At 34.5% G+C, this 14,804-nt stretch overlaps 1 protein-coding gene across 4 annotated transcripts in view; it reads left to right on the top strand.

The window, feature by feature from the left end:
* The window catches only part of DNAH7 (dynein axonemal heavy chain 7), a 116,022-nt gene that overhangs the window by 62,223 nt on the left and 38,995 nt on the right, over positions 1 to 14,804 (top strand). For all 4 annotated transcript variants that reach the window (XR_009728958.1, XM_061376660.1, XM_061376652.1 and 1 more), the window contains 8 exons: positions 2,549 to 2,704; positions 3,245 to 3,413; positions 5,803 to 5,929; positions 6,793 to 7,012; positions 8,209 to 9,081; positions 9,916 to 10,145; positions 11,208 to 11,538; positions 14,137 to 14,483. Coding sequence is in view for 3 of the 4 variants with exons in the window: in XM_061376660.1 (XP_061232644.1) it covers positions 2,549 to 2,704; positions 3,245 to 3,413; positions 5,803 to 5,929; positions 6,793 to 7,012; positions 8,209 to 9,081; positions 9,916 to 10,145; positions 11,208 to 11,538; positions 14,137 to 14,483 (2,453 nt within the window). In the remaining variant the exon portion in view is untranslated. The remainder of the gene's footprint in view (positions 1 to 2,548; positions 2,705 to 3,244; positions 3,414 to 5,802; positions 5,930 to 6,792; positions 7,013 to 8,208; positions 9,082 to 9,915; positions 10,146 to 11,207; positions 11,539 to 14,136; positions 14,484 to 14,804) is intronic.

Below are 14,804 nucleotides of genomic sequence, written 5' to 3'. Positions count from 1 at the left end.
ATACACTTCCATGCCCTCACCCACCATAGGATTCTGTAAGAGTAGACAAGTCACCTAAGTCAAAATTTTCACAGGCCGGACACATTTTCACACTATGTTCCTCGTTTTCTGGAGGGCTGATTTGAATCCATGTATTCTGATTTGCAGAAGTGCTGTTCTTAAAAAATCAAGTGGTTGTTATCTCAGTTATATCTAGCTGGATAATATTTTACCCATTACCTTCCCATATCTTTGTACTGATATATACCATAGAGAAGCTTATTAATTTTGTCTTTGAATATGATTTGAATTCTTTTTAATAAATAAGATGAGCACTCAAGAGAAAACAAATTATTGACAGCTGCTTTTTAAGTTTAAGTTTTATATTGAGAGTGTCAAGATATACCTAGTTCTGATTGGGCCTAATGATAATCAAAACACATGACATTAAGTAATGAAAGCCTTAAATGTAAGTAATGACTTAGTACAGCCAAATGCAACATATTTCTCAGAGCTTGTGAAATTCTAGTCAAAGGGAATTACAATCTTGTAAAAAGTATTTTAACTTCAGCTATTAAAATAAGAATTCAAGATAAAAGTTTTGGGTTCTATTCCCATGTCTACAAATATTACTTTTTCTGTCTAGAGGAGTAAGCCAGACTGTATGATTGAAAGCAGATTTTACTATCTTTTTGACATGAGTCATAGTTATTTTGGGATCGTGTTTCCTTTTTTTTTTCATCTTAAATTACCAAGTGATGCTTTGTTAACTTTAATTTTGTCATGTGGCTACTAAAATAACAATACAGGTAATATAGAAAATCATTTTAGTAGTCGAGATTAAAAATGTGAGTTTTAATTCTTTAGGCAGATCTGCCAGGTCCTATGGCTTAAATACGGATGGCATCTCTTTCTGGAAGACTATTAAAGCCTGACAGGCAATGGAACTGTGCCAATAGAATGTTCATGGTGTTGAGGTTCACTTACAGAAATGTCCAAATTCAGCATTTTTCACAGGGTTCCATCTATATCCATGGGAAAGTATACTTTTTGAGGCAAAAAGGGTAAACGTAAGTGGAGATAAGGCAAAGCCATTATTGCGTTTTTAGCTACTGAGATTCTCCAAGAAAATCTTAGGAGGTAGAAGCTGAGAGGCACAAATTTTATATTATTTGTATTTATATACTAGTATGTCCTTATGTAGAGGATTTTGCTACCGTTGATTGCTCCAATGCCATCAGTATGAAGCCTGTGTACACCCAGTTGTTTTGCAGAGGGAGCAAAACTTAAAAGTTATGTAAGCAGATAAAATACATTTGGCTTCATGGTCTTGAACCTATTATCTTTCATTCCTTTTCTGTGATAAAAATTAACTGTGAAGTTACTAATGATTATTTTAACTTATTTTTGGTTTTAAGTTAATTTTCTGAAATAATTTTGAACAAAATAAATACTAAGACTAGAAGGAGATCTGTTCATAAAGGACTGTTGCTAGAGTATTGATGTCAGAAATATAATAAAAGTAAAACATTCTGTTTAATGAAGAACTTAACTAGTTTCTACTGCCCAGTTAATTCCTGGGAGGGTTGTTAAGAAGGTGATATTTCTTGGGAGTTCAGAACTGATAAAAGAAATAAAGTAAATATGGCCATTAATTTCCACTGACCTATGGCTTCCGTAAGTTGGCATTATTATATTTTTGTGGAGTAGCTCAGATTTTTTTTTCAAGGATAGAGATTAAACATTTTTTTCTGCTGAAAACCCCCCTATGTACTCTGAAAGGTCTCAACAGCTGTTGACAGAGATTAGACTACTCATTAGAGACAGTACTTTATCTGCAATAATGCTCTGTGACAACTGCTGGGAGGGACGGGAGGATTTCTTCCCCCTATATTTTTTACTCACACGTGAGTAAGAAATTAGTCCCATTCAGTCTTACACGGAATGCTAACTTTGATCCAGGTTTCTCACAGAGGTTTATTGCAGCTAACATAATGGACTTCAGAAGGCAGCTAGCATTATAAAATGCTGCCAGTCTTGATGCTAGTATTTTAAAGCTTATCATTAGATATTCTTGCTATGCCCTTCAAATTAAATACTCCTGGAGAATCTTCAAAACCAGGCATGAATATTAGAACCTGTGGATACTTTTGCAGATTTGGGTGTGAATTAGTACAGACAATATTTATCAATTGTGATTGTACTATGTATTAGTATGAAGTGCAAAATATTAACATACTGGATTTATATAATACACTAGGTGTATATATATGTATATTTTTTCTTGAGAAAATTTGAAAATGTCTATATTGGAGGTAGAAATTTTTCCCTGTCAAATTCAGTTTATTATGTTTTCAGTTATTCAAGAATATCGGTTTATCTGATGAAATAGTTATTTATAGTTATAATAGTTATCTTAGAGATAACTATTTAGAGATAAATTAATGAATAATATTAAATGATATAAAAATGGTACAAAAATGTCTGATTGCTATTTGCTAAAGTGCCATAAGGTTTGCTGATACATGTATATAAATATTTAACTTTCTCCTTTTCACAATTCTTCCAGAATTTTCTTTTAAATAATTTGAATAAAGATGTCTACACACCACTGCTCATTAACTTTTCAGCACAAACTACAGCAGCTCAGACTCAGAGTATTATAACGTCCAAGCTGGACAAAAGGAGAAAAGGAATTTTTGGACCACCTTTTGGGAAAAAATTGGTAACTGATACATTTCTGTATGTAAATAACCTTTAAATACAAACAAAATTGCTAGGAAATACTGAAAAGAAATAAAAACCAAAGCTGCATATACAAAAAGTCTACAGGCATCCTGAAAGTACCAGTATTTAATCGTACATATCTATCACAACCTTTTGACATTTTTGGGGGTTGTCTTCACTCCATCTTTTTTCCCAAGAAAAGCCATATATGTAGCAGAGTAAGGTTTAAACAGCAAGTATTAGTTTACTGTCTTTCAGTAAATACATTCAGAAATTAGAAGCACGGTTTTTCTCTCCTTGGTAGGTATGTTTTGTAATGGCTTTAGAATGGCACAGTTACTTCTTAAGTTTGATTTTTATTTATCTCAACAGAAACTCCAATATGAGCTTAGGGCCGCTTTTCAAACCCATATATTTATTACTACCATTAATTTTAATGGGAGTGAATTGATGTGCAGTGTTTCCAGAATCAAGCAGAATAGTGGCATATGTTCAGTAAAATAAATAAATGCAAAATCCTTTCTGCTTTTCTTTTCAGGTTGTATTTGTAGATGATGTTAATATGCCAGCACGAGAGGTCTATGGTGCTCAGCCACCTGTTGAATTACTACGGCAGTGGTTAGATCACTGGAATTGGTATGACCTTAAAGACTGCTCAAAGATTAAACTTACAGATATTCAAATTGTGTGTGCAATGGGACCACCAGGTAAGAGATGTGTCTTATATGCTTTTTCATGATTCTTTGGTTTCCAAAGACTGAATGCTTATTGATGAATAGTTTTACAACTTGGGTCTTTATGATAGGACTCAAGGAACCCTTTCCTTGCAGGAAACATGAGCAGAAGTCATAGTAGAGTGGTTGAGGAGCAGCAGAGACTCGTATTAGTCTTTGGGAGAAAGAAATATTTCTTCTCAGGAAAACAAGAATGCATCCACAAAGTATTTATGAAATCCCTGTAGTCTAATGGGACCCTCCACTGACCTTCAGTAATTTTTATTCTTCTTCAAAACTTGTCTAAATAGGACTAGGTGATATCCTTAAGCACATGAACCTTACTTTATTTGTCCAAAAAGAAATTAAGCATATGATGTAAAGAGGTCATTACTTTTCTGATAGCCTGCATGCACATTTACTATATGACCTCTTTAGTTAAAATTAAAAAAAAAAAAGAATCTGGTATATTTTGTCAGTTAAAATGAGGAATTAATGTTTACTTGATTCTGTTGTGTTTGATTTTATAGAAACTATACAATCTGTTTCCTTCACTACTGCAGGAATCATATAACAATTTCTTTTTTACAGAATGGTTCACAGCCATGCATCTAACATACCATATTTGAGCACATTTACAGTATTAAGTCAGGCTATGATTGGTGCTTTCCTTCTATTGTCTGCTTCAGCCTCCTTAGACCTTCCTCCTTCATTTTGTAGAGTTATTTACACACACAAGCATACAAAAAGAACATGCCATTTCTTTGCTGAGACTGCTTTTGTGTTTGGTGATGCATGCCCAGTGTAATAGGGTCCACTGCTGTTTCACCTGTCTGGTTTCCTAAGGAAGCAAAACTGCTCTTACAGTCATTTTAGAGTCAGTGTTCATCCACACAGTTTAAACTATCAATGTGTGGAATAACTGAGCAGAAGGAAACTGTGAAAGAATTTTGAAATTTTACATGTTAATTTTTTGTAAAGTTTTTTTCTGTAATTTATCCTTTCGTATTATGTTCCTATTCCAGCACAATGGTGTGATTTTCAACTGCTCTGAAATTGGCTCTAATTTTCCTTTCCCAGGAAAGCTTGTAGCTAATTTTGCTCCAGTACTCTTTCAGTCAAATAGTGAAAAAAATGGACTGAACAAATGTACGAGTTATGGTCTTAACTATTTGTGTCAAATATTACAATTCAACTGACTTCAAGGCTGAATATTTTATTTCAGTAGCTTTCTACAGGGAGCTACTTCCAGAACTTGCAAAGTTATATTCTCCTTTCTATCCTGTGTTGTTTTTTTTCTTCTACTAGGAACTGAAAATTGGAAATCTGTGCGTGTATTGCTATTGAAATAAATACAAAGCTATTTAAAGAACGTTTAAAGCTACTTGGCTAAATAGATTTAAAATTTATATTAGGAACGGATTATCTTTTATGTGAAAGTTGTATTTATATCTCAACAGGTTACGTAATTTTGACATCAGTGCACATGTAAACTTCAAGAAGTATTGTTATCTGCTGTGACTGAGAGATGACCTTAGTTAGGGTAGAAGGAAGCAGGATAAATAACTGGCCTATTTCACATAAAATATGAATCCTCAGCAGATACTAGTAATGCATGCACAGTTAAATATAGACAATCACTAATTCTGCTTGCAGACTCAGGTGGCTGACTGTCAGACAGCTCCAGGCCAGGTGTATTAGTTTTATTAGTGCAGGGTGATGCCTTAGGTCCAAAGTCACATGTTTTAAAAGAACTTACCATGCTAATTTGGTTGCCCTTATCTATGCTCCAAGTGTTAGAGATCATAGATTGCCCACATTTCAGCTAGGTTTTTTTCTGATTGGCTGCTGTAAGAAGGTTGAACACGCTGTGCAGCAACTTAACCCTGAATTCTAAACAAAAGGGGCAAGTATCCAATACATTTCTGGTTTACACCCCCTTATTTCCATAAACAGCTTCATTGTTCAAATTACAATTTAGTCATAAAAAATCCTAACTCTAGAACTGGGATAAAATTTTTAATGAATAAGGTATACAACATTACTTGCAGAGTTGTCTTTCATTAGGATGCTTTGAAAATCAAGCACATGGTTTTTGAGTTTTATCATACAAGTTTTCTTATATAACAGAAGCATAGTTAAAATTGTATCAAATCTATCTATCTATAACTTGAGAATCCAATCTGTATTTTGCAAACTATTGGTTATGGAAGAACTGATTGTCACATCTTGTTTTTATTAGACTTATGATGAAGTGTGGTGCTTTTTAATGTGAGCCTGCCAGCTGAATCAAAGATTAGGCAAAAAATGTTAAGCTTTTACTGCTTTATTTTAGTTTTCTTTTTTTCTGTTAGTTATAGCATTAATATTTTCTAATACTTAGGTGGAGGTCGAAACCCAGTAACCCCACGATTCTTGCGACACTTTAATACAGTTACTATTAATGACTTTGATGATGAATCCATGTACACAATTTTTTCTAGAATCTTAGACTGGCACTTAACAATATGGTAAGTAATCTCTATGTACTGGGAAAAAACAAATTCAGTGTTTAAATTACTGTACTAGGAAGTCTCCAAGATATGTTTGTAGGATACTGCTCTTAAAAAGAAATTATGATCTTTTATATCCTGTGCCTTTTTGAGTTATTCATTACTCCACAGAAACAGGGCTCATCTTAAAATACTCTGATAGTAAAGTTCTTGTTCTGATGTCTCTAACAGAGGTTTATATTAGCTAGGGCTAATTCAGTTAGTTGAGGTATTTCTGTAATACAGAATTCTTTCATGTATAGTAACTAAGAATAGAAGTTGGTGTCATTGTTCAAAGAATAGAACTGGAAACTGCTCTTAAATTTTCTGTGTTTCGAAAATGCTTACTCTTTCTTTGGCCTTTCACCACTACGTAATTTTTAATTGCATTATTAGGAATGGACTTCAGCTTTTGTTATCTATCTGTTCTGACAGCTAAGCCTCAAAAGGTGATCATACCCTGTTTCTAGACCAAGTTTGTGACAGTTTCTGATCCTTTGAGGGAAAGAAGTCCCAGGAGACAGCAAGAGCTATGTGACCTGACTTCCCCGTTGTTAGTCATAAAAATGAGAAGAGTATAATTAGCTATGTAATATAGCAAAGTTTGTCAGCGTGTTCCATAGTTAATAGGTTGGATTTGCAGAGTTAATCTGTTAATCTAGTGACAGAGCTAAGATTTTTTTTAAAGCTACATATGAGGAAGTATAATCATAGAAATTAAAAATTGGCATGAACTTATAAGTAAATCTGTGTACATGTAAAATTTTATTTATGAAATCATATGCTAATATGATGGGATTGTGAGAATCACTAGATGCTTACCACCTTTTATAACTTGTCAGTTATAGCTTTCCATCAGAATATGTAGAACTGACTCCACAAATTATAAATGGAACCATGAATATACATAAGGAAGCTATGAAGAATCTGCTGCCTTCTCCAGCCAAATCTCATTATTTGTTCAATCTCCGTGACTTTTCACGTGTTATTCAAGGTGTTTGCCTGTCAAGGCCTGAAACAACAGAATCTGACAGCATGATAAAACGTCTCTGGGTTCATGAGGTAAATCACTCAATAATAAGGAATTATATTTGTTTCAAGTAAGAAAAATGTGAATTTGTGTATTTTGCAATTCCGTCTCCTGTTGGCTAATAGCTGTGAATTGGTATCACACTCATGAGAAGGGATTTATTTATAAGCAGAGGAAATCAGACATTTTAAAAAATATGAATTGTATCTCAGTAGTAAAGTTGATTGTTTAAACCTTCACATTCATGTGATTATGTAGACTCTGTTTGCTGCTTTTAATGCCTGCAGAGTGTTTTCTCTTTCTTCTCTCTTTCCTCCAAAAAAGGCCAAATCAACAGTGAGATTAGTTATTCTTTTATTTTTCTTGTTTTTCTTAGTTCTGGGCTGCCTTTAGAAGAAATTCTTGAGCTTACTCTCTTCAGCAAATGCTTCTTGTCTTTCAGTCATAATAGGATAGACACTGAAAGATCTGAAGTGATCTTTAAAAACGGAAGGGAAAGGCCTCATGTAGGCGATATCTGTTCTGGGGTTTCTGTGGTTTTTTTTGTTGTTTGTTTGGTTTTTCTTTTTCTAGATTAAAAGAAAGCAAAGTTATTGACAAATGTTGCTTTTAAGTATTTAGAATTTTAAGTTCACAGAATCGAATCAGCATAAAGTGACTATGTAAGTGATCATTAGAATGCATGAAAGTGATGAACTATGGAAGTGATCATCCATCATCCTTCCACAAAGCAGGATCACCTGAAGAGAGGAACAGCAGTAACTTCTGGATTACTTTTTTTCCCTCCTAAAAATTTCTTACAGTTCTCTAAGTAAGGATGAAAAATGTTCAGACTTCCAGGCAATCTGTTCAAGTTCTTCACTATCTTTTACTCTAATATCCAGTTGCAGCCTTCTTTCTTGAAATACAACCCTATAACTTGTCCTATCCCTCTGTAGTGGACAGATCAACATGTTCCCATCCTCTTTGCAGCAGCCTTTTATGCATTTATGTAATAACATTTATAAATATATGTATATGTATGTGTGTATGTATTTTCCATCTGGATTTCCGTTTCAGAAGCATTATTACTGAATTCTAAATATCTGTGTAGTGTTTTCTATGTAGTGAAGTTTAAGTTTATATTTTGAAGTCTTTTGAAGAATTGTATTTGTTTTAACTTGTTTAAAAGAAGTACAAGTACAAGAGCAGAAGCAACTATTCAAAGAATTACTTCTTTATTATACAGGTTCTTAGAGTATATTATGATCGCTTGGTGGATAATCCTGACCGGGCTTGGCTTGTTGGATTTATCCAAGAAGTAGTGAAAAATGACTTAAATGAAGACTTTAATGAACTTTTCCAAAATCTGGACTTCAACAGTGATGGCCGAGTTGAAGAAGATGACTTGCGTAGCCTAATGTTTTGTGATTTTCATGACCCTAAGAGAGAGGACACTACATACAGAGAGATTACTAATGTGGATCAATTGAGATTAGTTGTAGAGAGTCACCTGGAAGAGTTTAATAACATGAGCAAAAAGCCAATGCAGCTTGTCCTGTTCCGATTTGCTATCGAACATATTTGTAGAATTTCCCGCATTTTGAAACAGCCTCGCAGCCATGCCCTCCTTGTTGGTGTTGGTGGTAGTGGCCGGCAGTCTCTTACTCGATTAGCAGCCCATATGGCTGAATACAACCTTTTTCAGGTTGAAATAACTAAAAGTTACGGTAACAACGAGTGGCATAAAGACTTAAAAGTCATATTAAGAAAATCTGCTGAAGGAGAAACACAGGGAGTTTTCTTGTTCACAGATACACAGATTAAAAAGGAATCATTCTTAGAAGACATCAATAATTTACTAAACGCAGGTGAAGTACCCAACCTCTTTGCAGTAGATGAGAAACAAGAAATTTGTGATCAAATGCATCAAATAGATCGCCAACAGGACAGGTCAAAACAGACAGACGGCAGTCCTATAGCTCTTTTTAACATGTTTGTTGCTCGCTGTCGAGATCAGCTACATATAGTACTGGCAATGAGTCCCATTGGAGATGCTTTTCGTAATCGCCTTCGTAAATTTCCAGCCCTTGTTAACTGCTGCACACTGGACTGGTTTCAGGTAAATACAAAGCTTTTGTTGGTATTCCACTGGAAATGCCATAGAAGCATGACTTTCAAGCCTTTTTATAACCAAATTATCTTTGTTCAAGCTAGTGGTGGAAAATATCTTGAATATTCTTAGTGTCATGTTTTAAATTATTTACACCATTAGAACCATTCTGACTGTAATAAAGGCCAGTATAGGCTGAATGCAAAATCATCAAGGAAATACCTGTGGTATAAGACTATACATGAATGAACATAGAACTGTAGATATTACAGACTTAAATATGTAGTGTTTTCTTTTATTACTATGACTGGCAGAATCTAGGGTGCCAAAAATGTTTGAAACTGATATACCTGTCAAAGACAGAACTTTTGATACAGATTTTTTGCCACTACTTTGCAATTAAATTATATCCTGACTGTGCAAAAGAACTTAGAATATAGCAGATGTAGAATTTAATCATAGAGAGAATCTGAGGAACTTAATTTTCATCAAGTCTTAAAATGTAGTGCTGTATCTTTAAAGGTTATTTTGAAGAGGAAGAGTGGAGACAGTCTCACACAAACACACACATATGGACATAATGAAAATGCAAAATACTCCTTTTAGTAACAGTATTTTTACTGGATGAAATGAAAAGTGGGCTTGAACGGAATCCCTAAGTAGTTTGGTTCTTACCAGTTATTTTATTGTCCTATTTGCTGATCTTTTCATTAGGAAGTCATTTCTCTGTGCCTTAGTAACTTTACATATGAAATGAGGTAAAAATGCTCTTTTGAAAAATGTTTTAAGATTTATGACTGTGAAACACTGAATAAGAGAAAGGCATTTATTAATTTGTTTTAGTCATGGCCTGAAGATGCATTAGAAGCTGTTGCCTCTCGCTTCTTGGAAGATGTTGAAATGTCAGAAGAAACTCGAAGTGGATGTATTGATATGTGTAAAAGCTTTCATACATCTACCATTGATTTATCAGACTTATACTGTGCAGAGCTTCAAAGACACAACTATGTTACACCTACTTCATACTTGGAATTAATCTACACTTTTAAAAGTCTACTTGAAAAGAAACGCACGTAAGGATTTATAATGTGACCTTTTTTAAAGGAGCTCAAGTTTACTAAAAATATTTCCTCTCTTATAGCCAATTGGAACAAAACAAGTGAATTGTTTTTAGTTAATTTAAATTGACAGAATGGCATAAAATGGACTGATAGGACACATGCTTTCTCACTGGATGGAAGGTCTGACTTGATGCTCTCAAAACATACTTGCATTAGAACACTTCTAACATCCCTGTTGACATTGCTATATGTTGATTATGTATATTATGCTACCAGAGTAATTAATGCAGTCTGCTTACTCCTTGCTTCTCTGGGGGATGTAGGGAAGGTATTATCTGAGAAACCGGCTTTCAATTTGATAGGTTTCAGTGGCTTGTTAGCAGGGTTCACCTGTGCTATGCATGTGCACATCTGTTCTATTCTCATGGCTGGTGAGGGAAAGTTCCTCTTTATATCCTTTCCTACTCATTGATAAGACACTACCATAACAATTAAGACAAGTGCTTAATTTGATCAATACACTGTATGAAACACTGCATGAGGCAAGAAATTCCAGGAAAAAAGGAACACTGTTTTGAATATAGTGATCCAGTGCCTTTGGAATTTCTTGATTCTGACACTACTGGTTATCCCCAGAGCCATTCACTTCTGCTAAAATGATTTTCCAAGTGATATTAATTCTATTTCAACCTCACCTCAACTAATAATCTAACAGGTAACTAATATAACAGGCATATCCCCATCTCTTCCCTCTTCTTTTCTGGTCTGTTACTACCATGCCATCTTGACTTTGTAGCTCCTGCCAACAAAGAGGCAGAAGCTTAACAATCATTTATTCACCTGTAAGTGATCACTTATTTGTTTATATTCCAATCTTCGAGTATACATGATAGAATAGTTCAAGACTGGCTCAAGTAATCCCTGCTATGTTTACTACTTTTTGAACAAATCAAACAAGATTGGCAGAGCATTTGATTATTCAGAGTAGCACAAAATTTGGGGAATGGATCCCAATGAATTAAGTGATCAAATACTGATAAAATACCTTTATAATAAAGTACTATCTATTTTCAGTAGGGTGATGAAATCAAAAAGAAGATACGAAGTTGGCTTGGAGAAACTGAACTCTGCTGTGTCTCAAGTAGCCTCCATGCAGGCTGAGCTGGAGGCTCTGCAACCTCAGTTACGGGCAGCTAGCAAGCAGGTTGATGAGATGATGGCCGTTATTGAAAAAGAATCTTTGGAAGTAGCCAAAACTGAAAAAGTTGTGAAAGCTGATGAAGAAGTGGCAAATGAGCAGGCTATGGCTGCAAAAGCTATCAAGGATGAATGTGATGCTGACTTAGCACAAGCCATGCCTTTTTTAGAAAATGCTCTGGCTGCTCTGGACACTCTCACTTCACAGGTATGGCTAACAAGACATATTTACATACTGGAGAGGTATGCAGATATCAAAAGTATGGAATATCTGCATTTTCAGATTTTACGTTTACTTACAGTTTTATAATTTAGAAACTTCTTGAAATCTTTCAGTTTAAAAAAGCAAAGTGTTACTATGTCTATTTTCTAGTGAAAGAGCTGTAGCAAAGTTTTTATGGATTACAAGACCAAATATTCTGGACACTTCAAAATTCATAGTAAAAAAAAATATTTTGACTCAACAATGGAGACATTAGAAAATGTACGCTTTTAACTTCCTTACTCAGAACCTGCCAGCCTTTCGACTAATATTTTCATATCCAGTTCTTCAGAGTCTAGAAACTGATGTTGAAATTCTGTGCTTCCCTGTAAGAGTACAACAGTGGAGGCAGCTGCCTCTGGTTTTGTGGATATTCAGGTTTCCTTTGCCTGTATAATGGATGGACTATATACTCCAGCTATAGTTGCTGAAAACAAGATTTTCGAAAACTTTCAACGAAACAGAAAAATAGATTTATTTTTTTTTATTATTTACAACTATTGCTTGGTATCAAAAGTTTTAGATTCTGGCATTCTCAAATCATTGGAATGCTTTGTTAAAACAGCTGTTTAGTCCCTTCAAGGCAATTGCATTATACTTGGCATAACAAGGTAAGAATGAGGCTTTGAAGGCTAATGAAGTAATAACTTCAGCTGCTGTCAGTGCTCAGTGTCTCCAAGAAGGGAGTATTGTAGTACAAGAGGGAAAAAAAAAAAAAAAAGTAGTAGGAACTTTCAAGGGAAAAAACCCAGTTTTTTCCTCAAAATATGTTTAAATAGCATGATGAACTCAAAAAACTCTGTGTGCAGGGAGATCTTTGAGGATCTGTACAGGACTCTCATTTTTGATTCACCCTTCACCTTGGCCACCACTGATGGAAAGCAGAGCAGGACACGTTGCAAGTTGTGCCTGTAAATCTACATACATAAATGTACAGATTAAATGCTTTGTTTGGAGAAACAGATCTACACATAATTCAGTACTGCTGACATGAGTATCTGAAGTCAAAAGGAACTGTGTACCTCATATGGTTCTTAGTTCAGCAAAGATTAGAAAAAGTGTAACAGTCTTAAATGTTATTTATCGTTGACCATCTAAGTTTCTAGCAGTGCATATACAAAGACACTGAAATTTAGAACTAGGAGGGGGTCACTAGAAGTTGTCTTCTTCAGCCTGTAATCCTGGTAATCTGTTTCACTTTACACACTTTTCATTAAGGAGATTTTCCTGGTGTTTACTTTTAATTTTACTCATTACAACTTAACCTTGTTTCTGTCCTGCCCCCTGTGAACATGGTTCTTTATCTTTTATGCAGTTAAAGACTGTATTCATTTATCTCAGCACTTCCAGTTTTCTTTTCTATAAACTAAGTAATCACTATGCTTTTAGTCTTTTCTCATAAATCAAATTTGCTTTCCTGGTTATTTTTTCTGGACTTTTCCATACTCACTTCAGGTGTTCTTTCTATCCAGACTGCATTTATATGCAATCCTATATGGATCCTATATATGAATATGATCCTATATGAATTCTATATGCATATATATGCAAGCTCTCAAAGGCTAAAACTAGTTGGCAAAATAAACATGAGAATCTAAAAATCCTTTAATTCACTGAAGTATGTGTTCTCTGAGAAAAGCTCTTAGAAAGAATATTGGTATTTCCATGCAGAGTTATCCTTTGAGAAGAGTAAGAGAGATTATTCTCCATAAATCCTTATATTAAAAACCCTTTGCTTAATTAATTGTACACATATGTGTAGGAGTATTTCATTCTTTTATTATTCTATATTTGCAGTTAAAACTTTGCTTATTAATTTCCTGCTATTTTTTGTAATGTCAGTACTTTTTACCCAGTAATTGTCTTCCTTTTAGCTGCCTCTTCTCTTCCTCTGCTCACTCTGGGAGTTCCATAACTGACCAGAATACTAATTGATTTATTTGCTGTGCTTGAAGAGCATAGATCATTAGTTCTGGGTTGAAGGCAGTTTTTACCTTGTTATCTTAAATCTACTAATCCACTGCTGCTGTGATCCTGTAGGCTTGGAAGTATTGTGTTACAGCCTGAAGTGAAGGGCAGACCATAACACTGGAACATCTGTACTCCATAACTGAGCTGCCATGCCCATTACTGAATTAGAAGCAGAACAAAGTGCAACTAAAAATGAATTACACATAAGAGTTTGTTGTTTTGTCTGAGCTGATTGTTGATTAGATTTCAGATATTTTTGTTTAGAAGTCAGTGTTAGTTTCACCTGCATAGTACCTTAGAGAAAAGACCAGAAAGAATGGAAAAAAAATTAAATGCACATGAACATCCCCCCAGGCAAACAAAAATGATAAATATGCATGGACAATGCAGGCTTGTGCTATGAACTTGAGATCATAGATGGTGTTTTAAATTATCAAGTATGAGAACAGCAAATGTTTATGTAAAAACATTATCTTGACATAAAAAAGGTTATTATTATTTCTGTTGTAATAGAAGAATCAATACACCTGTGTTCAGAGCTCTAAAGGTGTTTTTTTTTACTATAATTTTAAGGATATTACAGTGGTTAAGTCCATGAAGAGTCCTCCTTCTGGTGTCAAGCTTGTAATGGAAGCTATATGCATCCTTAAAGGTGTCAAAGCAGATAGGATTCCAGATCCATCAGGTTCTGGGAAAAAAATCGAGGATTTCTGGGGTCCTGCTAAAAGACTTCTGGGTGACATAAGATTTCTTCAGTCTCTTCATGAATATGACAAGGATAACATTCCTGCAGCTTACATGGCTATCATAAGAAAACACTATCTTACAAATCCTGAATTTGTACCAGAGAAGGTTCGAAATGCTTCCACAGCAGCAGAGGGTCTGTGCAAATGGGTCATAGCCATGGAGTTTTATGATACGTAAGTATGTATAAAGATAATTTTTGAAAGGTTAAAATAAATTTGATTAAAGAGATCAGTTTATTTTGGTGTTAAGGTATAGAGCCTGATTTTCAGTTCTGAATTTTTCTAAGAAGGCATGGGAGCAACAGTGTGCTCAGGAAATAGTTAAAGGCATTATTGAAATGCCTTTGGAAGTTTCTGGTAGTCATATCAAGACAAAAGGATATTTTTTGTTACACATCCTATTCAATGCACTGAAAGAATGTGTTTATTTTTTGTGATACTTCCTAATCTGGAACATCTGGAGCTCACATTTAACAGTAAATTAGCACTGGGTGA

Source organism: Neopsephotus bourkii, unplaced genomic scaffold (assembly GCF_033783945.1).
Source record: "Neopsephotus bourkii isolate Nb327-2 ecotype Australia unplaced genomic scaffold, CSIRO-AGI_Nbou_v1 NB_196, whole genome shotgun sequence".
Taxonomy (NCBI): domain Eukaryota; kingdom Metazoa; phylum Chordata; class Aves; order Psittaciformes; family Psittacidae; genus Neopsephotus; species Neopsephotus bourkii.
This window is presented reverse-complemented; position numbering and strand designations above follow the sequence as displayed.